This window comes from Mytilus trossulus, chromosome 7 (genome assembly GCF_036588685.1).
Source record: "Mytilus trossulus isolate FHL-02 chromosome 7, PNRI_Mtr1.1.1.hap1, whole genome shotgun sequence".
NCBI classification, from domain to species: domain Eukaryota; kingdom Metazoa; phylum Mollusca; class Bivalvia; order Mytilida; family Mytilidae; genus Mytilus; species Mytilus trossulus.
Window position 1 is genome coordinate 8505151 of NC_086379.1, and position 26256 is coordinate 8531406.

Genomic DNA, 26256 nt, shown 5'->3' on the forward strand with positions numbered 1-26256 from the left:
ATTTTGTATATCTAATACAGGTTCTGTGTTCAAGTCTGTATCACCTACCCTGTATCGCATACCTCGTATCGCATATCTAAACCCGTATCGCATACCCTGTATCGCATAGCAAAACCCGTAACGCATACCTGGCATGACGTCATAAATCGAATGACGTCAAAGTTTGATCTATGACGTTCCGTTGAATAATGTCCTATCATTTAAACAAGCTTGATATAAATCAGTCATGTTGTTTTTTTAAATTTCTATAATTAAAACATGTAGTTCAAATGATAGGACAGTATCGTGTACTTAGTGAATTATTCTAATACATGGTTTTAAAAGTATATTGAGAATGTAATAAGGTTAAAGGGGACATTACGATGTGGATATTCAGCAAATAAGAAAGTCTGTAAAAAAAAAAAGACAGTCGAAAAAAAAGGAAAATCATAATTTCCTTTTCTTGCTTATATTTTCGGACGATTTAAAAAACACACCGGCTATTCTGTTAAAATATAAGAGAAACAGAATAATCCATGGCAAAATCTGTATCGCATGCTGTATCCCCATTCGACCAATATCAGCCCTCGGGGCCTTCGGCCCTCGAGACTGATATTGGTTTCTCGTGGTGATACAGCATGCCATACGGATTTTGCCATGTATTATTCTATATAAATCAGTGTGTTCATCACCTATCATGTCGATAAAATCAACCATATAATTATGAATTCAATTTATGACAATGATAAGAGCGGGCATTAGTAGTATACTGACATGATTTAACAAACTTTACTAAAATTTTCCGTTTATAAATTTTGAAATTATTAAGAAACTAAGGTTTCAACTCCTTCAGACAAAGGGGGTTTTAAAAGCATTCGGCTATTTATTTTAGGTATTTTTGACATATACGTAGCTCTTTGACGGTTTCGGTACTTATATATCTTCGGATTTAAAATATTTGACTTTGAGCGTTCCTGATGAAGGAAAATCCAGAAAAGCGCTTCGGACTCAAGACATTATTAACGTGTTGTTTTCAATTTTTTAGTACAATAAGCAATTGCCTTGGTAGTTAAATAGAGGCAAGAGTAGTATACCGTGTATACATGTTAAAACGTGAACTTACGCAACCAAGCCGTTTCAGTGCACACATCTTCAACAACATTCTTAGAGGCATCCCTAGTATTCAGATGAAAGCCAACACATGTAATTCGCCCCTTAACGTTTGCATGTGCCTCCCTAAAATCTCCACCAATTCTCAATGTACCTGGCATTTCTTTGCTCTTACGGTTGGTGAGCATTCCATAGACATCCTTTACGCCATCAATACGTACGGATACGTAACCTTCTTCGCCTACACCAAGTACAATATAGTACCATCTATATTTCGAAATTTGCTGAATTCCTGTGAAAGATTTCACATCGGATTTTACTTTTCTGTAAAGTTTTAGTTTCATATTATTGGTCCAAACGATTGTTTCTGAGATTCCCTTACTGTCTCTGTAATGAAACAAGGAAGAAGGAGTATCAGATTTAAAGAAGAACCATCCTTGAAAACTGTAGTGTTTTATGTTAGTAGTTGAAACATCAACAGAAACATCAAAAGAAGAAGAACCGTCGAACTCCATAGCGTTAAATGGGAAATCTTGTGGCTGGTGTTCAAATGTGTTAGTGCACTCGCCATATACGTAAGTAGTTGTTAATACTTCTGATGAACATGTTTGGCTATCCAACGGCCATAGTCTCTTAAGTATTCCTGTATATGCCAGTGCTGCTACAAAACGAAATTAAGTAAATCAGTTTTGGACTAAAGGTGTCTTAATTAAAAAAATGTATGTCAAAAAGACGTTTTTATCACGTAGTTGAGGATTTCTACCCTACTATCCTTATTTTGCATATTTTGCAAATTAACAAATTTGTTTGTGTCTTTATATGTGTAAATATGATAAAACACATTAAGTTTGTATCTTGTCATTTAAAGTATCGCAGATGAATAACTTCACGTACGTCACTCTCAAAATTTAAACATTTTAACAAAGATCTTGATCAATTGTTATCTGCTACTTCAAACTCCTAGATGGAGAAAGACACCCAAGCCACCTTAATCGCATGCACTGTACTTCACAATAACAAAAAATACTGTGCGATTTATAATACACAATCACAAAAAAAACGATTGGTGAACAAATCAATTGTATAATGTCTTGCCTTTAATACTTAATCGACCTGAATATGCATAAAATATTTGCCGCTGGGATTATATAATAAACATCAATGAATCTGATTTCTTTTTTAAATTTGATGATTTGTTAAAATATTATTAATTATTAGCAATGGCGTTATCAGTTTATTTTTTATATTTTAGTTTGACTGTCCCTTTGGTATCTTTAAGCCCTTATTTCATAATCTAATGTCTTTTGGATCATATTCTCAAAAACGTACACCACACTACTGTGATTGGTTTAAAAGTTCTTAACAATGAAATTTCAACCAATTACGTTACTTTCATTTAATGTAGTAAGATTACCAAAATTCTCCAGATTCTGAATATTAAGCGAATGACTAATAAAACTATTATTTACAACACATAAACTGAGTCATTAATTTCAACACCTTATTCATTAGAAAAAAATTGAAACACTCTTTTCAAAATAGCAAACTTTTCTTTCATTTTTTTTAATGTAATGTTCAAATGATATAATAACAATTTTCTTAATTAGAATATATACTTACAACTGGCCTTAATATGCAGAAACACAATAATAACAGGTAGTAGATCCATATTGTTTCTGTTGTTTATTTCTACCTTTCCTAGACGAAATGTCCGAGTAAAGAAACATCAAACATTCTTATATATCATATATTAAGTAACTAATATTGTTGATAAGTTCAACGGTTCCAGTTAATAAATTATGATCTAAATTTAAGTGTATAAATGGACAAGTTTTTTTTTTCTCTCTAAACATAACTTTGACACCTTAATTGAAACATTACCCAAGAGGCCATTATTTAATAATTTCGATTCAGATCAGTGATCGTGTATCGAGTAATATTGTAAAGGTTACTGTTTGGTTGTTTTGAATACGTTAAACTTTATACTTTTTCTAACGGAGTTTGTTCGTTTGTTTTTTTTTAATTTTTATAGAAGTTCAATGTCTCTTATTTATAATAAACATTTTTAAATATCAAATGCGTTGATATCTTCTTCTAGAATAAAATATTAAAAAAAAAATAAAGAGGGGGGGGGGGGGGGGATATTAAATAAAATTATTCATTTGATGATTTTAAAATTAAGTTATTTTTGACATCAATTTGTTTGTGTTCTTGCAGTTACTATTTTGCTTGGAAATATAATAGCAAAGTCAATGCATTTATCTATTCAATTTGAAAGAAAACTCATTTGAATTTTTTTTTGTAATATTTAAACTTTTGAAAATATGTTCGTCTGTTGGTTGATAGCTTGAAGTTAAAGATAGCTAACCTTTTTAAGACTATTACAATATACAATGTAGGTATGGTAGAGTAAACATACTTAAGTTGATAACATATGCTTCGGAATGCAGATCAAGTTCCAAACGTAGCACCCTTCGTTATGTTCGTGCTTTTTTAAATCTGATTATACTTTACAAGTAGTATTTCACTTTCAAGGAAAAAGTATTGGAATGTGATACAGTAACAACCAACGAAACTTATGCATAGTCATCAGTGAAACAGACATCACTTCAATTTTTTTTAAATTCAAATGTTTTTCTACCTCAGGAATAGGTTATATTAGCTGTGTTTGGCTTTTGGGAATTTTTGGTCATCAATGCTCTTCAACTTCGTATTTTATTTGGTCTTTTTACATTTTTTATTCGAGCGTCACTGGTGAGGCTTTTGTATACAACACACACGTCTGTTGCAAGTATGAAATGTCAATACTGGTATCTTTGATGAGTTTATTTAATGTCAACCTGTGATCGGTATAATTCGTGTTGGGAGAAATACAATTACAACCTATAGAGACAATATTTTTCTTGTTAAGACACATTTTAGGGCTGTTTTTTTTCTAACTCTCCTGTACCATAAACATGGAGGATATTTCTATTGTATTTAAAGAGGGTTTAAGTAAAAAAAGTACCGAACTCAGAGGAAAATTTGAAACGAAAAGTCCCTAAGGAAATGGCAAAAAATCAAAAGCTCGAACAAATCAAACGAATGGAAAACAAATGCATAGTCAGACTGGGCACATGTATTTTCATATGTAGAAAATGGTATCGTTCTAACAAAAGAATCCTGCATGCTGATACAATAATGCAAGGGTCTGCTCTTTTGTTAGAACGATATCATTGTTATCAAAGATGAACTTGAATGTATAAGCAGATTATGCATAAATATATATAATACTAAAATAACGAATTCCATTGTGTCAGCCGTCATAGGGTAAGCACGCCAAATCTAAGAATTTAATTTTATGTATAGCTAATATTGGACAATGGTGAAGATTAAAAGTAACACCACTTCAGATCCTTTTGTTTTTCCACAAAATTAATATTGCCAATATTTAACAAGTTCCAGGTCGAATCCGATACCGATACCAAAAGTATATTCACCTGTTACCTATTACCTTATCTGTACGTAGCGCATCTGACAGGCGCACCACCAAAACGGTGTTTTTGGATTTTGCTATAAACACGGGTCATAATCACAGGGTAGACACATCTAAATTCAATCATCGTCAAATTGTTCCTTTATGTAGTATTTTAATCAGTATGACTTTCTAAGAGAACAATACGAGTACTAAAAATCTGGACTTAAAACAAGGCGTATATAGGAACAGTTTTTAATTTGTCAGCGGGCATGACGTAAACAGCGAATCAAAGAATTCAACTTATAACTAATATAGGACAATGGTGTTGATTGAAAATACTCGATTTCAGGACCTTTTTTTCCAGATGATTAATATTACCAATAATTGATAAGTTCCAGGTCGACGGGTTCAAGCAGAAAGATTTGAAAGCAGAGAAAACTGTGCATCTTATAATCGGCATGACTTTATTAGATGCCAATATCAATACAGTCTAAATTAAGGCTTTCGCATAGTTATATACTTTATTTCAGTCACGAACCCGCGATATCACGGGTGTGTTCTAGTATGTTTGTTAAATAGCTATTCATATCGACTACGGCTTTAATTCAGTATATTTTATCTATCTATATTTTATATACATAGCTTGTGTTTTATGAACAGACAAACAGTGATCAAAGCTACTGCTATTCTAATTAAAATATCGATATAGTAAATCTGTTTACGAGAGAGAAGAAAACATTATGAAAACAAAAAAATTAAAATTAATTTTTCAAAGCTTTAATTCTGTTTCACTTGATGTTAAAAAACTATTTAGACGATTTATATCCTAGTTGATATGTCGTTAATTGAATGGATTGTAAATGCTGTATACACGAGGGAAGGTTTGATTGAAACTCTTCTAATCGAACAAAATATTCATCTTATCCAAGTTATACATAATATATATACTGTTTTTATTTCTACTTAAATTTCGTTGGTAACGTCGTGGAAAAACTGTAACATGTTAATTATTTATGAAGCAGAAATCTTAAAATCGAATTGAATAATTACACGGGTATAAATAACATTTTACATTCGTTCATACTGGGGGATATCGTATTACAAATACATGATTTTTTTTTACAAAAATATTTTTGCCAAAATTGAAAAAAAATCTACACTTTAATCACAATAAAAAAGAAAAAAAAAAGAAAAATGTCTCCGAAATTTAAAAGACCAGATTCCAAATTTGAAATTACTTTTCTCACATAAACCCCTTCAAAACTACACCGCAACACTTTTTTGTCATTCAAGGAACCAAATGACATTGATTTCATTACATGTACATTGTATATGCTATGGTTTTGTTTGTCTTGGTTATAAGAGAGTCGAAAGACATTTAATTGATATTTCAAACTATTTTGTCGAGAAAAAAAATGACAATGTCATGGCAAAACATAACAAAAACCAAAACGACAAACAGTTTACAAAACACAACGTTCAAGACTAAAAACTGAGCCACACGGATACGAACCAAAACTCGAGATGATCTCAGCTTTCATGATATGCAATTATGTACTGCTCCACATATTGTACATGTCATGACTAAGTGATATTACTATGACAAAACAAACACATAATCAACGAAAATCTGTTTCATGCATTAACAAGTGTTTGACAACTGTCTGGATTTCTATGAAAATGTTGTCACTTCTTTCTGACATAATGGTATTGTTCATCAATGTTTGATATCTAAATCGTATTATGGTATAAAGTTTTAAGAATTAAATACATTATTTTTTTAATTTCTATACCAATATGAGAGCGCATTTGTTTACATAATGATTCATCCAGTTTCAAATTGTTGATACATGTAATAATTGATTGGTTGCAGTTGGTTTATTGCTAATGTCAAACTTAAGGATTCTTGCTTTGACATAACAATGTTAACATGGACATGCTTCATTCTTCAATATATATTCGGTAACCGTATAGTGTTAAACCATGCCAATTGAATTTTAAAGGAAATTAGAAACCAGTGTCTGTACCATTTTCCTCTGAGTGTTATTTGCTTTTCACATTAAATGATGCTAATGACATTGTATTTTATAAAATCAAACTTGAACACTTTTCACACTTGTCCACATGCTATCATTTTTAATAAGGTTAGTAGCTGAATCAGATATGGAACATTTATCTTCACTTGGATTTATTTGAGTTTTGTCTGTGTTATCGTTACGTTTTTTCCTTCGCTTGCCATACTTTGTGACAAATTTAATACTCTTGACAGAGTTATACAAGGTCTTAACATCACTAAGAACGATGGCGCCTAGCGAAATACAAAGAACCAGTACTCCAATACTACCGATCGCTTTTGCTGAGGGTCTGTTGTCCGTAGCACTTATTTTCTTGCTCCTTGCTGAAAATTGCAACAAAAAAAAACACTCATGATTAAAAAGGTCAAAATAAAGTGTCTTTAGTTGATGTACAAGTATATCGCATTTAATGTTTTGATATAAATGAAACCAAAATATTATGATATAATTATTCAGAGAGGTCTGAAATTCGTTGATGAGACAGTTTCCTACCATCAAAAACCATGTCACAATTGAAATATCTCTATATGAACGTGCTGTCAGTTTCGTTATGCATGGTTGAAACCATACTATCCCAATAGCTCATTTTTCAGTTTGAACACGTTGTAAACAAGAATGTTCAAACTGCACACGAGCATGATTAAGATGGTGCCAAAAACACTGTACTATAATTAATTGGACTCGGTAAATTTTCGTAAAATTTTGACAATTATTTCTTAGATTTTTTGACAAAATATGAAAAAAAGAATAAAAAAAAACCAAAGAAACCACACACTTTTGAAATCGGAAACATTTAATTGGCTATATAACCGCTTGACAAACACTTATTTTGGTCATTTAGAATCGTTTTTTTTTCTTCTCAATAGAACGTGATTAAAATGTTCAGCTAATTTTTACAGAGTTATCTCCCTGACATATACTACATCTATGTTAAATGGCTGTTAACTTGAGTCTAGCCAGGCTTACTGTGATACAGGGTTATACCGTAGTTGTAAATATGCTGTGAATATACTTAAATGTACACTTTCTTTTATAAATATCGATGTGTTTAAAAACAACAGTTTCATAATTAAATGATAGTAAGATAATAGTTTAGCGTTATACGTGATCTCAATACTATTGGTTTATTAATAGTTTAGCGTTATACGTGATCTCAATACTATTGGTTTATTAATAGTTTAGCGTTATACGTGATCTCAATACTATTGGTTTATTAATAGTTTAGCGTTATACGTGATCTCAATACTATTGGTTTATTAATAGTTTAGTGTTATACGTAATCTCAATACTATTGGTTTATTAATAGTTTAGCGTTATACGTGATCTCAATAATATTGGTTTATCAATCTCTTGAATAACTGATACATATCTGTAGCAAGCTCAATGTACTAAATTTTAAATATACCAAATAGTATGCCTTATACTACATATTAACCTCCTCAATATATAATGTGTTTTACAGTTGTGTAGATCTTATCCACAAACGTGTATTGATCGTGTGGACAGTGCAGTTAAGCACGCACCTGTGAGAATCCTGAAACGAACATATTGTATTCCATATGAGTTGTAAATAACTTGTAGTTGTGTCTTGAACAGAAAATAATTAACTCTATATATATCTTCTTAATCTTGTGTACATGTATAAGACCCAGATATTGTACGACAGTATAGTATTAGTCTTAATAATGTGTTTTAAAAGTGTTACAGATAGTTGACTAGTATCTTTCTGTCTGTTTTATAAACATACGTACCAAGTAAAGTATTCTTCTTATCAATCCGTAAGTCTCTCTTTAAATTTGCTACAGACTGTTTTACACTTGTAGCTGTTATATTTAAAAGTGTGAAACACCTGCAAATCATGTTTGGCTCAAAACAGTACAAATTATCAGTTGTTGAACCTCCATACATTGCGGACGAAGTATGATCTTCAATATATTCCGTATTCAGGGATACGGTGCTGTGATCGGCTGGATTTGTACTTAAACGGTCTGCGTTGCTTATACAAAAGCCTGTTAATGGTTGATACGTTGAAGTGTCAAGATGAAATGTCAGTAATTTTGGTCCTGCTGTCTGGATATATTTATTCTCTAAATAATAGGTATTATTTATTGGTCCTTTAACATAATAGTTCCATATCTACAAAGCAAAACAATATATGGACAACCTACGTAAATTTTTTCATAGCGGTTTTCCAGATAAAAACTAGACTTGCATTTTACCCCTATATCATATTTTAGTCATGTCAGCTATGCTGGTTACCATCTAGGTTCATTGGAATCGTGTTTCAAACTTGCTATGATGATTGTGGCCAAGTTAAACAAGACTTGAAAAAAAATCAGAGGATAAAGTTTTGTAAAAGTAAATGGAAGACGACGAGGTCCACGGATACGAATGCTGACGACGGACGACGGACGAAGATCTACGGATGCAGATCGACGGACGCCAAGTGATTAGAAGAAGTCACTTGGCCTTATCGATCTTGTGATAAATAAAAGTTGGTTTGACTATGTCAGTTGAATAATTTTGAATACTGGCATGACCAACTCGATCGAATCATTTGGTATTCATCAATGAGAAAGCGATCGAAAAAAAAAATTAAAAATATTTTACTTTTAAGTCATTTTGGTATCTTTCCAAAAGTCTTGGTTTCTTTACAAAAGTCACGTGATTGTCAAGGGAAATCTATAAAGTGACATTTAGTATAGGATATAATTCACCTATCGCCGCCCCGCCCATAATAATTTATCGACCAATGAAATCGCAGATGCGCGCGCGTATTTTTGCTGCTACAACAAGACTCAGACAAACAATGACGTCTGCCTGAAATTGTCTGAGTGTACATTTTGGTCAATTATGGTAAAGCGCTGTCGTTACGGTGTTTGTAACACCGACAGTCGGTACGAGGATCGACTTCAGGACGGTGTATATTTTTTGCCATTTCCGAAGAAGTCAAATAACTTAGAAAAGTGTCTGAAATGGATAAAGGCCTGCGGAAGACCGCACTCACAGTTCAATGTTGAACGGATAACGAGAGCAACTTACATTTGTTCAAAGGTATACTGAAACAAATCAAATACTTTAAATTGAAAGGATTCAACAGTATTCTTGTTTTAAATATGACCATTGAATAAAAATTGATGTCTTAGACCCCAAAACACAGCTTGTGAGTCCATAACCCCCTTTTTTGTGTGCCTAAAGTCATAAGTCATGTACACAGACGACCGATACATTAACTTTACACGAATATACATAAAAATAAATCAATTGTCAAGAGATTGGTTTCAAATATGTAAATGTAAGCATTTATTATACAAAGTCCTTCCAACTGTCCAATGTATTTTTCAACCATGTTTCAGTTATCATCTTTGTACCTTCCTCCACTGTTTGGATAACTTTGTGTACACTACACATATTTAATTATGCCTTGCATACACAAGAGAGGGTAAGTCTTCAATGTAAGTCGATTAACAAAAGGAATTATTTGTTTCATGAATTTTCGAAAGCTATCTCTTTGCATAGAATTATGTTCCTTTAGGATAAGGGGAACTTCCCTCACTTCTAGGTATACTTTCTTTCTTTTGCCCAAACTTTTGGTCTTTGTCTCGTAATATATTGAAAACCCTTTTTCTAGGAGCCGTGCTGGCGAAATTTTTCAGAAATTTGGACTCGGGTTTTTTTTTTTGTGGGACAATTGGATTATTTAAGCTGGAAGAGGTGTTCTTCGTCCCGGGGGTAGAATATTATGCATATATATTTCCTGTGTTTGAGGGAGATATAAAGATTTGTTAACCCCAAAAAAATCATATTTCACGAGGGCATATGACTTTTCGAGGGTGAGCCGGTGAACTTATCTTCATATCTTCAACAGTCGAGGGAAATGAATGTTTTATTTGACTGCCATTACTTTTTTTTACTTCTGAACTTTAGATATTAATTTACACAGTTGTTTTCTTATCTGTTTTGCTTTTTAAAAAAATACATACACAATGATAATCAGTACTTTAAAGTGCACTATTTATTTATTCTTTTCTATTTGTTTTTTTTTAAACGAAATTACTATGTTATCTTTAAAACAAACACGATCAAAATATATTTCTATTATAATAATTGAAACATTTGCCATGGCAAACATCGCACAAGACAATCCCAACGTTCAGTGCAGTAATACTTAGGCCATAGAAATGAAAGATATTTGTGAAATACACATTGTGATGAACAACTAATTGTCTAATTGGCACTCGAAGTTTCCTCTTCGAATATGCGAATCGAACAATTAATTTCTCTATTGTAGGTTCAGGTTTCCACTGCATCACTGGACAGTTTTAAGTGTGTGTGTGTGGGGGGGGGGGGTTAATATGATTGAACTGGTGGACTATGAATCACTCATTTATCTTGTATACAAGTTTGATCATAATTTGACTACATTATAGTATGCCTCTAAAACACTGTGTCCAAACCACACCGGCAAAATTTGCTCGGACTCGATGCTATCTAACATCCGGCACAATGACGGAACTCCAATAGACAAAAGAAAGGTAGGTTTCTCCTTATTTTTTTCATTCTTTTTATGATATCGAAGAATATATATACATATACAACTATTTTCTATTGTGAGATGCAATATTTTCTACAACCGTTCTCTATTAACGGAGAAATAAGTCAAAATGCATGTCAAAATGACGAATTGAGTGAACCTTGCCTCGAAATTGTTTAATTTCTCGTTAAATTGTTCACATTGTACGGAAAGAAAGGTACGGGAAGATAGATATTGACACGGAGATTGCAAATTAAGTTATTATGAGCATCTCATTAATTGTATCTCTGTGTATGGAACGAAAGAAAAGGGTCATGTCAAATTAAAATAAACCGGTTTCGTCAATGTTGTTACTACACAATCACCCGGTTTCGTCTATATATATCACCCGGTTTGGTTGGTTTTTTTAACAAACAATTTATGAAAAGCAACTTTTGCACGGATCTGAACATTGTATTTCGAGATTTTAAATATATATTTATTGTAAGGTAAACTTGGCGTGTTAAAATCTATTTTAAACAGGCACTTTTGGACATAGTTAATTATGATAATACACATTTTCCTAATGAAAGGCGTATCCCTTATTTCACTTAACTTCAAACTAATTTTAAATGGAATATAAATACTCAATAGCACTGGTATCTAATAATTTTGTAACATTATTATATTTTCTTTGTTTATAATAGTAGTGTGTAAAGATGAAAAATAAAAGTATGTGTTTTGATTGTGCCATAATTTTAATTTACTATACTATATTATATACACTATGCATTCAATCATTGACGAACAGTCCCAAACCGACTATAGTCTATACTGTTCTGCACAAGTTTATCATGCATGCAGTCCTGCCAGATTTTCTGGTACTATATATACTGTGTTCCTTGCGCACTAAAGCAAGTTTTCACACTTAAGCATCCATAACATAGCAATGAGATTTGTAACTTTCTCCCCGTTTCTGGTAGGCACATTTATTTTCCTATAGGCATGCTTTTCACATTATTTTTACAGTTCAAATTGATTTTTTTTTACATTTCAAATTCATCTTTTTTACAGTTCGAATTCAATTGAAACTTCAAGATAACTTTCGAAAACAATATCTGACAGTATTGTATTTTCAATGTGAATAAAAGTTGGTTTGCAAAACATGACCGTCATTTATATCTAGGTCTTATTTAGAAGAAGTGACGGTAACCACTTATCCCATACACATTGACAATGAGACAACTTTCTTTTAGACACAAAAATGATGTTGAATTAATCAAGTTTAGGTCACCGTATGCCTTAAACAATGAGAAAAACACACAAACCGCATGAAAGCAAGCTATAACAGGGCCCTAAATTATAAATGTAAAACAATTCAAACAAAAAAACTACCTGCCTATTTTATGTTCAAAACACATATGGTATAAATCAACCAAAGACAACCATAGAATTACAAGCCTGTGACTCGGGAAATGGACTGAGTCAAAGTGTTGTCGCTGACACAAACAGTACAACAAAAGTACAAATAATAAAAAATGATGAATAAACCTTAACTCGTCCTATGACAGAGCCTTTATAGTAAATTCGCGATTTGTGCAAAAACTTGTATCATAGTTCAAATTATCCATTAAATATGATAAATATACATGTATTCGCAGTTTACTATGAAATCCACTATCACTGAACTAGTATACATATTTATTAAGGGGCCAGCTAAAGAACACCGCCGGATGCGGGAGTTTCTCGCTTCATTGAAGACCCATTGTGGCCTTCGGCTGTTTTCTGCTCTATGGTCGGGTTGTTGTCGCTTGGAATTTGTATGATTTTTTCATGTTTAAATGCCCCCCCCCCCCTATTTTTGTTTTTGTTTTACCAAAAAAAAATCAATCCCTCTAAACCAAACATCACCAAAAAGTAATCAGAAGTTTATAGTATTTATATAACTAAGAAGTGTATAAAGCTTGATGCAGTTATAATACTTCGTTTTTGAGATATGGCGCGACATGTTAAAAAAAAAACCACATTCCTGTTTCACTTACATGTTCTGTAACTCAAAAAGATTTAATTTGATTTTCACTAAAAGGTTTACAGATCATGTTAAATTTTAAGAAAATAAGATAAGCTGTCCTGAAGTTACGGTGCGACATGTTTATGGTGGACAGATGGATAGATAGACGGACGGACGGACGGACGGACAGAATGACTGATAGATGGAGGAACGGACGGATGGAAGGACGGACGGTTAGACGGGTGTATACAAAAATACGGCCTGTCAAAATTGGGACGGGCGTGTAAAAACGCGAAGAAATGGAGAAAAAAATCGTAATTAAAGGTCAATAATTTTTATTAGGATATCGGCCAAGTCGATTTATTTGTTTATTTGTCTGCCTTATCATTTTCCTATATAACTTTTATATATATTTGAAAAAAAAATGTATAGAAATCGATAAAAAGAACTTGATATTCGGCATTTATTATGAGAAACATAATCCAACTGACATAATCCGATTTCCCAGGTGTCCCTGTTTTCTCATTTCTTACAATATTTTAATTCGGTATACACTTTATAAGATAAGTGGCGAATCTAGATGACGTATATGTTGCACGCCCCGACCCCACGGCACCTTTGGTTGCCAAAACTTTATTGATTCCTGTTTTTAAAGATTTTGTAAAGCAAAAAATAATCAAAATATTGTTCGACTCGCTACGCTCGGCGGTATGTAAAAGTTGTTCGAAATACGCCCACTTTGAAATAAACTGAATTCGTCTGTCCGTATATATTGTCAAAATATATTGATCAACATCAGTGTACGATCATCATAACACAATGGCGACAGTGCAGACTCGTTTTTTTTTTAATAATGTTAACAAAATAATTATTATTGAATTGTATCGATGACCTGAGACTATTATACTAATTTGTACATAGCAGTATAGTGATAAATAAATTTTATGTTAATGCATGGTAGTTGTAACCCTACATTCATTTTCTATCCCGATTATGCATGCATATACATTTGTCTTATTATCAACGTTTATCCTTAAGAAGATTTATTTTTAACGATGGTAGAAAAGATTACATACATGGAATGATTAGATTACTTATAAAGATGTCCATTCTTTTGTGCGAGAAAATCACATATCAATTGTGTTTCGATTTTTTAGACCGTAAACTTTAATTTCAAGTTTAAAATTGTTCAACATATTTTCCCATAACTCTTATAGAAAAGACATATTTAGAGAGCTTTAATCTCAATATGCTGTTAAAAAATTTCGGAATGCAAAGTAAAACTAAAATATATGTGTCGGCTATAAGAGTATGAATTTGCTTATTATTTATTTGAATCTGAGACTCATATAAATAATAAGCCGCTGTTCGGTGAGCGAAATTGTTTTCGAACGACCCACAAAACTCCTTCTGGACGCTGAAGTTAAATAATCAATTATAATGTAATGCGATTATGATTTTTTTTATTTGACCAAACCGGGTTATGCATTTTGAAATCTATGACGAAACCGGGTTGTATACATTGACGAAACCGGCCAGTTCGATTTTGACATGACCCATTTCTTTCGTTCCATACACAGAGTTACAATTATTGAGATGCTCATAATAACTAAATTTGCAATCTCCGTGTCAATATCTATCTTCCCGTACCTTTCTTTCCGTACAATGTGAACAATTTAACGAGAAATTAAACAATTTCGAGGCAAGGTTCACTCAATTCGTCATTTTGACATGCATTTTGACTTATTTCTCCGTTAATAGAGAACGGTTGTAGAAAAGATTGCATCTCACAATAGAAAATAGTTGTATATGTATATATATTCTTCGATATCATAAAAAGAATAAAACAATAAGGAGACACCTACCTTTCTTTTGTCTATTGGTGTTCCGTCATTGTGCCGGATGTTAGATAGCATCGAGTCCGAGCAAATTTTGCCGGTGTGGTTTAGACACAGTGTAAAATACGGCAAAGTTATCAGAAAGACCTATGGGCTCCAAATTCATTAGTATACTTTACCATACTCTATTGAAACATTGTGTTAACATTATTAAAACATAAATCTTAACAGGTTTTACAGGAGAACATGTTTGTAGACGTAATTGGATATATCATAATAAAAAAGGTTTTAGGCACAATAAATAGAATATTGATTTCAGCCCGTAATTGTTACTGTACGTGTTTTAGTCATGATGAATAGAATATTGATTTCAGCCCGTAATTATTACTGTACGTAAACAAAATATCAAACATATAAGACTTAACACAAACTGGTTACCTGAAAACTAAGCCCAAACGGTTAACCCTTAACCACACGCAATTGTGAAATATTTGCCACTGGACATGAAGCAAAATCAATCAATCAATTTAAACATTACGTGTTGAAAAGAATAAGTACATAAATTTAAAAAGGTATTTATCACTAAAACCGATGTACCATGTGTTTTTAAGTTAAACTGTGGTTCACTATGGCGCCTGTCCCAAGTCAGGAGCCTCTGTCGTTTGTTAGTCTTGTATTATTTTAATTGTAGTGTCTTGTATATATTTCGGAGTTTAGTTTTACGTTCATTATCACTTTACTAGACGTATTCATTTTCGTGTAGATGCCAGCTTAAGCACGCCTCCGAGTGCGGGAGTTTCTCGATGCTCTGAAGACCCATCGGTGGCCTCGGGCTGTTGTCTGCTCTTTTGTCGGGTTGTTGTCTCTTTGACACATTCCCCATTTCCATTCTCAATTTTAATATATAGCGACAGGTTTAGAGTTTGGGAAAATATGTACAAAACAAGATCCTGAATAACTTTTTCTGATATACACTTATAGTAATACTATGAACCAATTATCTCGAAATATTCGGACAATATTTGCTTGTACATGGTTTCATACGTATTACATATTTAAACTTTTTGAGTCTGCACACAAGAATGATGACCAGACTGCGGTCTAAATTTTAAATTTCAAATTACCATTATTTAGCTGTATACTAATCTCTCACTCACAACTTAACATCTTATAGCTAAAAAACACATTAATCTGTCAAGCTGATATAATAAAAATTTGCAGGTCCAAGTTGACATATTGTAGTCTGAATTTGACATGCTTTAATAACATTTCTCTCTTTCGAGTGAAAATGTCTATGTTCAAGTTTTCATTTTTTATACAGTAATACTTAGTTGTTATTTAAGGTGTTTCGTGTTGATCTTTGATACAATGTAGTTTCTCTTTAGATTTATTCTCAAATTTTAAAGTGTTAAGATTCGAACTGATTTAGCTACTTCAAAATCTAAGCATACTGAAAAGTGTCAAAGTTATAGATTCAAACCTATTTAGACATTTTAAACATCTTAGCATATTGTAAAGTGTTTAGTTTCAAATGATTTAGATATTCTAATATAAAAAAAGAAGATGTGGTATGAATGCAAATGCGACAACTGTCCACAAGAGATCAAAATGACACAGACATTAACAACTGTAGGTCACCGTACGGGCTTCAACAATGATCAAAGCCCATACCGCATAGTCAGCTATAAAAGGACCCGATAAGACAATGTAAAACAATTCAAACGAAAAAACTAACATATAATCATGTTGTAAAGTGTTTAGACATTTTTAAACATCTTAGCATATTGTAAAGTATTTAGATTTAAATTGACATAGGCATTCTAAACCTCTAAGCGTATTGTAAAGTGTTTAGATTAAAACCGATATAGATATTACAAACATCTTATTATAATGTACAGTGTTTAGATTCAAACTGATTTAGACATTTTAAACATCTTAGCATATTGTATCAATGTAAAGGCTAATAGACGTACCCCAATCTGCATTGTCGGATTATCAACAGTGATTGCAATAATCCATTCTTTGGCAGCATAAGTCCTATCCAGGCTGAGTGAACATTCACCCTCCGACCTGGATATAATGCCCTCTGTCCAAGGGGAATTATTGGTAAAAGTTATGGAAACACTGTTGACTGCATATGAGAAGCACAGCAAACTTGAAGCAACAATCTTCAAATGCATTGCCCTAAATCATTAAAAGTAGAAAACATTATTCACTTTTGAATTATTTAATTGTTTTGTAGCTATAATTTTCTGTAGAAAAAGTATAAAAGATAACATGAATATATTATTCTTTATATATTTATACGTTATGGTATATTACGCCCTATACCGGTGCATTACGTTTGCGCGCATTACCATTACATTTGCGTGCAAAAATCATTACGTTTGCGCGCAGCTTTTGATTACAATTTCGCGCATTTTTTTGACGGGTAAACTCAGGTAAAATACAGGTTATATTACTTATTTATTTATAATTTGAGAAATTATTTACAAGTATAAGTATTAATTCCGTTTAATAGTCTTAGTCCTCAGCGCACCAACGATGAGGTGGGATTTCGAGCAAGATAAGTCCGTTTTACTAGAACACACCCGTAATATCGCGGGTCCGTGACTGAATTAAAGTATAGAACTATGCGCAAGACTTATTTTTGTATTAGTATTGTCATCTGATAAAGTCATGCCGATTATAAGATAGTTATCACAGTTATCTCTGCTTTCAAATCTTTCTGTTTGAACCCGTCTAACTGGAACTTATCAATTATTGGTAATATTAATTATTTGGAAAACAAAAGGTCCTGGGATGGAGTATTTTTTTAATCAACAGCATTGTCCTATATTAGTTATAAATAAAGTTGAATTCTTTGATTCACTGTTTTACGTCATGCTCGCTAACAAATTGAAAACTGTACCTATACGCCTTATTTTTAGTATTCGTATTGGTATCTTATCAAGTCTTACTGATTGTTGCTGTGCATATTTTTAGGGGCCAGCTGAAGGACACCTACGGGTGCGGGAATTCTCGCTACATTGAAGACCCATTGGTTACCTTCGGCTGTTGTCTGCTCTATGGTCGGGTGGTTGTCGCTTTGACATATTCACCATTTCCTTTCTCAATTTTATTACTGATTAAAATACTACAATAGATAACAATTTGACAATTTAGTAGTGTCAACCCTGTGGTTATGACCCGTGTATATAGCATATCCTGAATACACCGTTTGGTGGTGCGCCTGTCAAATGCGGAACGTACAGATAATGTAATAGGTAACAGATGAATATACTATTGGTATCGGTATCGGACTCGACCCAGAACTTCTTAATTATTGGCAATATTAATTACGTGGAAAACAAAAGGGCCTGGAGTGGTGTAATTTTTAATCTACACCTTTGTACTATATTAGTTATATATAAAGTTGATTTCTTTTATTTGTCGTTTTAACGTGATGACGGCTGACAAATTGGACCTCGTAATTTTAGTATTATAGATTAAGATTATGCACAAGGACTAAATCCCAGAATTGTATACAGAAAAAAAATCTTAAAATGTTTTATAAGTTCATAACTAATCTTAAAGGTAAAAGTCTTGATAAATTTATTGGTGTATCTTTACAAGCTTACTTAAAATATTCACTTTAAAAACGATCACCATTCGTTGAAACACTTTTCAGTCTGAAATATTCGCTTGAGGCTATACTTCGGAGTTTATAATGATCACTTTCGACTTTGACTTGAACAATTATATAAATTGAATTAAGAAATATTTTCAAAATTAATAATTGGTTGTCATATTTATTATTAAAATGAAGAAAAAAAATATAAAGTCAATTATAATCTAATTTAAGTCTTATTTATATACTTACCTGAGTTTACCTGTAAAATGAATGCGCGCAAATGTAATAAAAAGCTGCGCGCATACGTAAAACATTTTAATCCCCAAAGGCGCGCAAACGCAGTGCGCCCATTCATACGCCTTAAAGTGTTAAAACATACCAACTTAAATATCACTGAAAATAGATACAGTAAAAATATATTTAAAAAACTGAACTCATGTGATAAAAACGTTTCGAGGAAAATAATTGTATATCAACATTTTAAACAAATTCCTATTATAGTCATTACCCGATCACGGTGTTGTAGAGTGTTATTTAAAGTGATACATGTACGGTTTCATTCCAATTAAATTACAGTTTCTTTTATTTATTTTTGTAAATGTTTATTGTTAATGATTGGATTTTTAAGAAATGCTTTACCGATTTTATTGACATTTTTAAGCTACGGTGATGAATTTATTTACGTACACGGAATATATTGTATGTATAGTTTGAATGACGCAAACATTGATAGCCCGCTGGTGTTTGCCACCGATGTAAAGGGGTAGTTTCTCAATAAATATAATATATATAATACATAAAACATACATATATACATGTATGTATTGATATAAGTTACAAGTCTTTCAATGATATTTGTTAACAAGTTTATTTATCTAATTATAATTATTGGTATTATATATACTGAGTAATTAGTTGAAAAACGTGAATTTAAATTGTATTAACTACAGTATTGATTTGTAAAGTTTTATAACAGCTTTACAAGTTTAAACAAAGTTCCACACCTTTAAAGTTTGGAAAATAATATTCGGTGAGGAAAACACGCTAGTCTCAATATAGAGATTTATGGTCGTTTCGGTAGAATTGAGTATTTTAACTTTTTTTCAAGATTAAAATGTGGTGCATAATTTTAAAACACAATGCCTAATAACAGTATTTGGTCTTTTTTTTTTAGATGAAAATTTGCTACATAAAAAATCTTAAATGACAGTTCGAAATAATCGACTGCAAATTGAACAGATCGTGATTTTTTAAAGAAACAATTTAACAATGGTAAAGATTAAATCATGTGTAAGTTCGACGATAGACTTCATGTGTATGAGATGGTCGTTTATCATATTAAAAGTTTTGTACTTTATTCATAGTAGCCATAAGAATTTTCTCCTTTTTCTTTCTTATTTTTACAAGTGCAGAGCGGCACAGGAGAAATCAAGTGAGTGTGGCTATTTTATCATTGTGTGCTTAACCCTACAAGTCAATTGCGAAAAAAATATATTCCTTCCAAAAATCAATTCAACAAAATTTCAGATCAGTACTCGATCATTTTGACCTTTGCTCGACTAATGTCCGATCATTTTCAGATTAACTCGACCAATGTCCGATCGCTTCCAGATCACTGCGACTTCTATATTTATTTTACCACAGACCAGCTCGACCAACATCCGATCCCTTCGCGACATCATTCGACCACTCTTTGATCTCTACTCGCCCATACACGAGAACACATGGGCACCAACACATGACTGCTACACGATTTTCTAAACGTTTGTGCAGATCTGATTAACTCTCATAACTCTGTCTCTGCAAATATATATTGGCAACATCATATTTAACTGTACAAAAATTCCTCTATGTACAGAACGTGTCTTTATTTTGCAAAGAGAGATAACATTTTTAAAGAGAGGTAAACGAAACCAAGTGAACAATCAAACTCAAAGGTCGAAAACAAAGTGACACAGCCAGAGCAAAAATCGAAAACCGACGAGAAGACAAACAGCAGTCCACATAACATAGAAAACTAAAATCTTAGCAACACATAACCCAACAAAAATCTGGGATGAACTCAGGTGTTTCGGAAGAGAAGATTATCTGGCAATGATGGCACCGGCTGATTTTTCAAATATGAAAGTAATTGTGCATTAATATTCATTATCAGATTGCTGACGACTGAGTTATATTTCGATCATTAGACAGCTGACGACTGAGTTATATTTCGATCATTAGACAGCTGACGACTGAGTTATATTTCGATCATTAGACAGCTGACGACTGAGTTATAGTTCGATCATTAGACAGCTGACGACTGAGTTATATTTCGATCATTAGACAGCTGACGACTGAGTTATATTTCGATCATTAGACAGCTGACGACTGAGTTATATTTCGATCATTAGACAGCTGACGACTGAGTTATATTTCGATCATTAGACAGCTGACGACAGAGTTATATTTCGATCATTAGACAGCTGACGACTGAGTTATATTTCGATCATTAGACAGCTGACGACTGAGTTATATTTCGATCATTAGACAGCTGACGACTGAGTTATATTTCGCTCATTAGACAGCTGACGATTGAGTTATATTTCGCTCATTAGACAGCTGACGACTGAGTTATATTTCGCTCATTAGACAGCTGACGACTGAGTTATATTTCGATCATTAGACAGCTGACGACTGAGTTATATTTCGATCATTAGACAGCTGACGACTGAGTTATATTTCGATCATTAGACAGCTGACGACTGAGTTATATTTCGATCATTAGACAGCTGACGACTGAGTTATATTTCGCTCATTAGACAGCTGACGACTGAGTTATATTTCGATCATTAGACAGCTGACGATTGAGTTATATTTCGATCATTAGACAGCTGACGACTGAGTTATATTTCGATCATTAGACAGCTGACGACTGAGTTATATTTCGATCATTAGACAGCTGACGACTGAGTTATATTTCGATCATTAGACAGCTGACGATTGAGTTATATTTCGATCATTAGACAGCTGACGATTGAGTTATATTTCGATCATTAGACAGCTGACGATTGAGTTATATTTCGATCATTAGACAGCTGACGATTGAGTTATATTTCGAAGTTTGTTTATAAGATCATCATAAGTATTCATTTTGTTGTCAGGATGGAGTTCTGATGGGGTCGTGAATTGTCGAGTTAAGGTCGTGTCAAGTCGGATGGCGGTCGAGAAGAAGTCGTAAACAGGCCCGATCAAGAATTTGGTTGAGCTTGGTCGTGGAAATTTGGACAATAGCTTAAACGACTACGTTCAGACAATGATAGGACATTCCAGAAAATTGAGGATAGTAATCCGACCTTTTCACCTTTCGTGTCTTATCGCTGTCTGATCTCAAACGGAAGCAATAATCGGCAATGTATGAACCCCGCATTAGTTTGTTATTGAGACATGTATTTCTTTTACCTTGTGATATACATGCAGTTTAGCTTAGCTTATCGTAGCATATTTGAATGAGTCTCGGTGTTCAAGTAATCTATAAGTATTTCAACTTAAGGGAAAACTAGCCGTTCAATAATGATGGTGTGAGTTCAAACTCCGCTCATGACAACATGCGATTGACTCTGAATTTGATTGACTATGATTGCCAGTGGTTGTGCCAAAGGTCAATGGTCACTCACTCTGGATACGCCGGTTTCAACCACAAATAAACTTTTGCCGCCATGCTTTATTTAATTACCACGGACAGTCGAATATCAATCATCAATCATTTAATTTGTTGATTGACACTTTACATTTATGTTTTATGTTTATTGTTTATAGTTTATCTACAAAATTAATGTTTATATAAAAAGGCTCGTTCCGAACAAACACTGATATTTGCCACTGAACATAAAGCAAAAAACAGGTTTCAACGGGTACAAAATGTAAGTACGTATAAAGAATTTGTCTTTCTTGAATTTAACACTCATTTTGCAACATTAATTGAGCTCCTTACCTTATTAATTGTAAAACTAATCACTCTCATAAGATCAGCTTTCATATGAAACTTTCACGTTTCTATATACAATACAGATTCGTGACGGTCTTTTTCTTAATTTTTATCATTATACATTGTACACTAATCAATTTCCGTAAGTTTTAAATTATAAATAAAATTCAATTGAAATTACCAGTAGTGCAAAACATTCCATACGTAAACTATATACAACACAATTTTGTAGAAATAACTCGGTTTAGAAAATGTAACTTTTTTTTTCAATCAGAGATGAAAATTACGGGGCGCCGAATGGGACTATTGTGGTTTTGTACAAAATTCAATTTTGTCATAACAAAATCATTTTTGTCTTACAAAACTATGTGCTACAGACTTGTTTTGTGAGAACTTCAATTGTGTGATGACAAAATTCATTTGTGTAGACAAAATTCATTTTTGTCATGACAAAATTCATTTTTGTAGACAAAATTCATATTTGTCTAAAAGGTATGCAAATATAAACATATTTGCATACAAAATTGACTTTTGTTACCTGATATGGAAATTAAATCACAAAAGTCAATTGTGTGAGGTAAGATTCAATTTTGTGAGACAAAATTAACTTTTGTGAGACAAAATTAACTTTTGTGAGACAAAATTAACTTTTGTGAGACAAAATTCAATTTTGTCAATTTTGTTGAGACAAAAGTCAATTTTGTTAATTTTGTTGAGACAAAAGTCAATTTTGTCAATTTTGTTGAGACAAAAGTCAATTTTATCAATTTTGTTGAGACAAAAATTAATTTTGTCAATTTTGTTGAGACAAAAATTAATTTTGTCAATTTTGTTGAGACAAAAGTCAATTTTGTTAATTTTGTTGAGACAAAAGTCAATTTTGTCAATTTTGTTGAGACAAAAGTCAATTTTGTGACGACAAAATTCATTTTTGTAACCACAAAATTCAATTTTGTAACAACAAAATTTACTTTAAAGAGACAAAATTGACTTTCGTTGGACAACATTGACTTTCGTGAGACAAAAATCAATTTTGTTGAGACTAAATTCAATTTTGTTGAGACTAAATTAAATTTTGTCAATTTTGTTGAGACAAAATTCAATTTTGTCAATTTTGTTGAGACAAAATCCCATTTTGTCAATTTTGTTGAGACAAAAGTCAATTTTGTTGAGACAAAAGTCAATTTTGTCTCACATTGGTCAATTTGTCAATTTTGTTTTGAGACAAAAGTCAATGTTGTGTAACAAAGTCAATTTTGTGTAACAAAAGTAAATTTTGTGTAACAAAAGTCAATTTTGTGTAACAAAAGTCAATTTTGTGTAACAAAAGTCAATTTTGTGTAACAAAAGTAAATTTTGTGTAACAAAAGTCAATATTGTGTAACAAAAGTCAATATTGTGTAACAAAAGTCAATTTTGTGTAACAAAAGTCAATTTTGTGTGACAAAAGTCGATTTTGTATGCAAATTAGTTCAAAGAAACCAAACTAAACTAATTTGAATACAAAATTCACTTTTGTCGCCCAATTTTCAAATTAGGTAACAAAAGTCAAGTCTGTGTAACAAAAATGAATTTTGTAATGACAAAAGTGACTTTTGTCCGCTGATAGATAATTTTGCATGATAAAATTTTAAATTAGTAGTATGATACAAATTTTGTTAAACTGAACTCATTTTTGTTGAATAAAAGTCACTTTTGTCCGTACAAAATTGAATTTTGAGTACAAAACCACAAGAGTCCCATTCGGCGCCCCGTAGAAAATAGCAACGGGTTTTCGTCAGGAAATAGATTTTAAATTCAGGTCGAAACCTTGGAAATTTAAATGTAGCAATATATACAAGTAAATCTGATAAAATAGTTTTTAATTAGAGAAGAGTTGTATTCTATAGTTATTAAAGTAAAACTGTAGTACAGGTGAAACAATAGATTACAATTAAAACCAGCCTTCATTGAAAAACGACATGATACACTTGAAAGCTGTATTTGGAATATTTGTTGAATACTGAGATTAGTATACTTCAAAAATTAGACTAAAAGGTTATTCCAATTAAAATTTATGTTATTGACGTTTTGTAACAATGCTCTTTCATAACAACATGTAAGTATGTAATAGTATTAGTATTGACTCGTCCATTTAAAATTTTCATTCATTGTTTGAAGATGCATTTATAACTGTTTTATATGAAGTTGACGAGATAAAACCCATTATATGTGTTTTTGGTAACACGATCACAATTAGTTATTGTGTACATGTACCATGATTATGTCTTGTTTGCCATATTAATAGATTTTAATTTAACCTTGATAACTAATTTATCACAATTGAGTTATTCGGTCATCGCTACTCATCCTTCTATCAATAATAGTCGAGCGTGATAAAAATAAAAAAAAATTAAAAAAAAAATGAAATGAATTTGAAAAAAACTGGACCAAAACACGGTCAGGTCCATTTACATAATATAGACCTGGGACACAATACATATTTCTACAATGTTAAGCTAAAAGTAAAGTAAGCAACTAAAGTTGGTGTCATGGTTTAATTTTAGTGTCCTTATTTCAGTTCTATCCATATATAGCTTTCACACTTTCCATAAGGCCATACTAATTTTATTTCTTGTTCTACGGATTTTTGGACTCCAAAAATTGGGGCGAGCGAGCGATTTGAAAATTTTAATAAAAAAATATTTAATTTTCAATTTTTTGAGGCGAAGCTCAAAAAGAAAAGGCGAGCGATTATATTTTTTTGTTTGTAAACATAAAATAGTAGGTTTTGATTATATTAGAACTTGATTAATCACTTGTACTTTGACATTTCTTAATTTATGAAGTATTTTTTCCCTGTTCAACAAAAAAAATAATAGAATAATTAAATCTGGTCTATGCATGCGTGACTGACAATGAGACAATTCTCCATCCAAGTCATAATCAGGGTCAAAACAACCCCTTAATGTTATGAATATACCTTTTATGAGGGGTCAATATAAGTTATTATATATTTTTTTAGGTAAAAACACTTTAAATATAAAAAGGGCTAAATTAAATATTTTTCCAAAGAACTATACTTATGTCTATCTATATGGTATTAAATGGTCAAAAGATGTCCAAGAATTTTGTAACTTTTTTGACTTGAACCATGTTTACTTAACACATTTACTTTAACAGTATTTACTATTATTAATATTATTCAAAATAAGTGGACCCCTCTCAAATTTAGAAAAGTTGTTTAAAATATAATGTATTTCTTCTCTTTTTGAGTTTTTAAAGGTTTTTTTTATAGTAGCAATATACAAATTCTTAGTATTTCTATTTTCTACAACAGTAAACATGGTAAAATCACCCCTCCAAGGCCCTTGTCTGAGGGAGTGTTGTTCCCAACCTGATTATAACAAACATAGGTAAAAGTAAGGCCTTTTACACAGAGCTTTGAACCAGACCAAACAGCAAGCTATAAGGGACCACAACTTAGTATTGTACACAATTCGAACAGGAAAACCAACAATCTTATTTATATTTCCAAACGGGAAAATGCCAATGAACCACATCAACAAACGATAACTGCTGAACGACAGGTCCCTGAATCAATCAGGACAGATGCACAAAACTGCAGAGAGTATGACCGTCAGCATACATTATAATTGCAGTTGAAGGCAATTCCTTCAGAAGTTCTTTGTACTTTATTTTAACAACGAACAT

The 26256-nt window shown here is 32.1% G+C and overlaps 2 protein-coding genes across 2 annotated transcripts; both read right to left on the reverse strand.

Annotated features, from left to right (window-relative positions):
- Window positions 1–1085: 1085 nt before the first annotated feature.
- Window positions 1086–2831, reverse strand: LOC134726136 (uncharacterized). The gene is made up of 2 exons (XM_063590534.1): window positions 2710–2831; window positions 1086–1750 (listed from the first exon to the last, which is right to left on the reverse strand). Exons 1-2 carry the CDS (start codon window positions 2756–2758, stop codon window positions 1086–1088), a joined length of 714 nt encoding a protein of 237 aa, XP_063446604.1. The 5' UTR covers window positions 2759–2831.
- Window positions 2832–6356: 3525 nt separating this feature from the next.
- Window positions 6357–17163, reverse strand: LOC134726801 (uncharacterized). The gene is made up of 3 exons (XM_063591216.1): window positions 16957–17163; window positions 8373–8757; window positions 6357–6944 (listed from the first exon to the last, which is right to left on the reverse strand). Exons 1-3 carry the CDS (start codon window positions 17161–17163, stop codon window positions 6640–6642), a joined length of 897 nt encoding a protein of 298 aa, XP_063447286.1. The 3' UTR covers window positions 6357–6639.
- Window positions 17164–26256: the final 9093 nt, after the last annotated feature.

Coding starts and splice junctions, on each gene's coding strand:
- LOC134726136 (XM_063590534.1), bottom strand. CDS start 2,758: ATGGATCTACTACCTGTTATTATTGTGTTTCTGCATATTAAGGCCAGT. Junction 1,751..2,709: donor TCTGCATATTAAGGCCAGTT/GTAAGTATATAT, acceptor TTCGTTTTGTAG/CAGCACTGGCATATACAGGA.
- LOC134726801 (XM_063591216.1), bottom strand. CDS start 17,163: ATGCATTTGAAGATTGTTGCTTCAAGTTTGCTGTGCTTCTCATATGCA. Junction 8,758..16,956: donor ATCCGACAATGCAGATTGGG/GTACGTCTATTA, acceptor TTTGCTTTGTAG/ATATGGAACTATTATGTTAA. Junction 6,945..8,372: donor TAAGAAGAATACTTTACTTG/GTACGTATGTTT, acceptor TGCAATTTTCAG/CAAGGAGCAAGAAAATAAGT.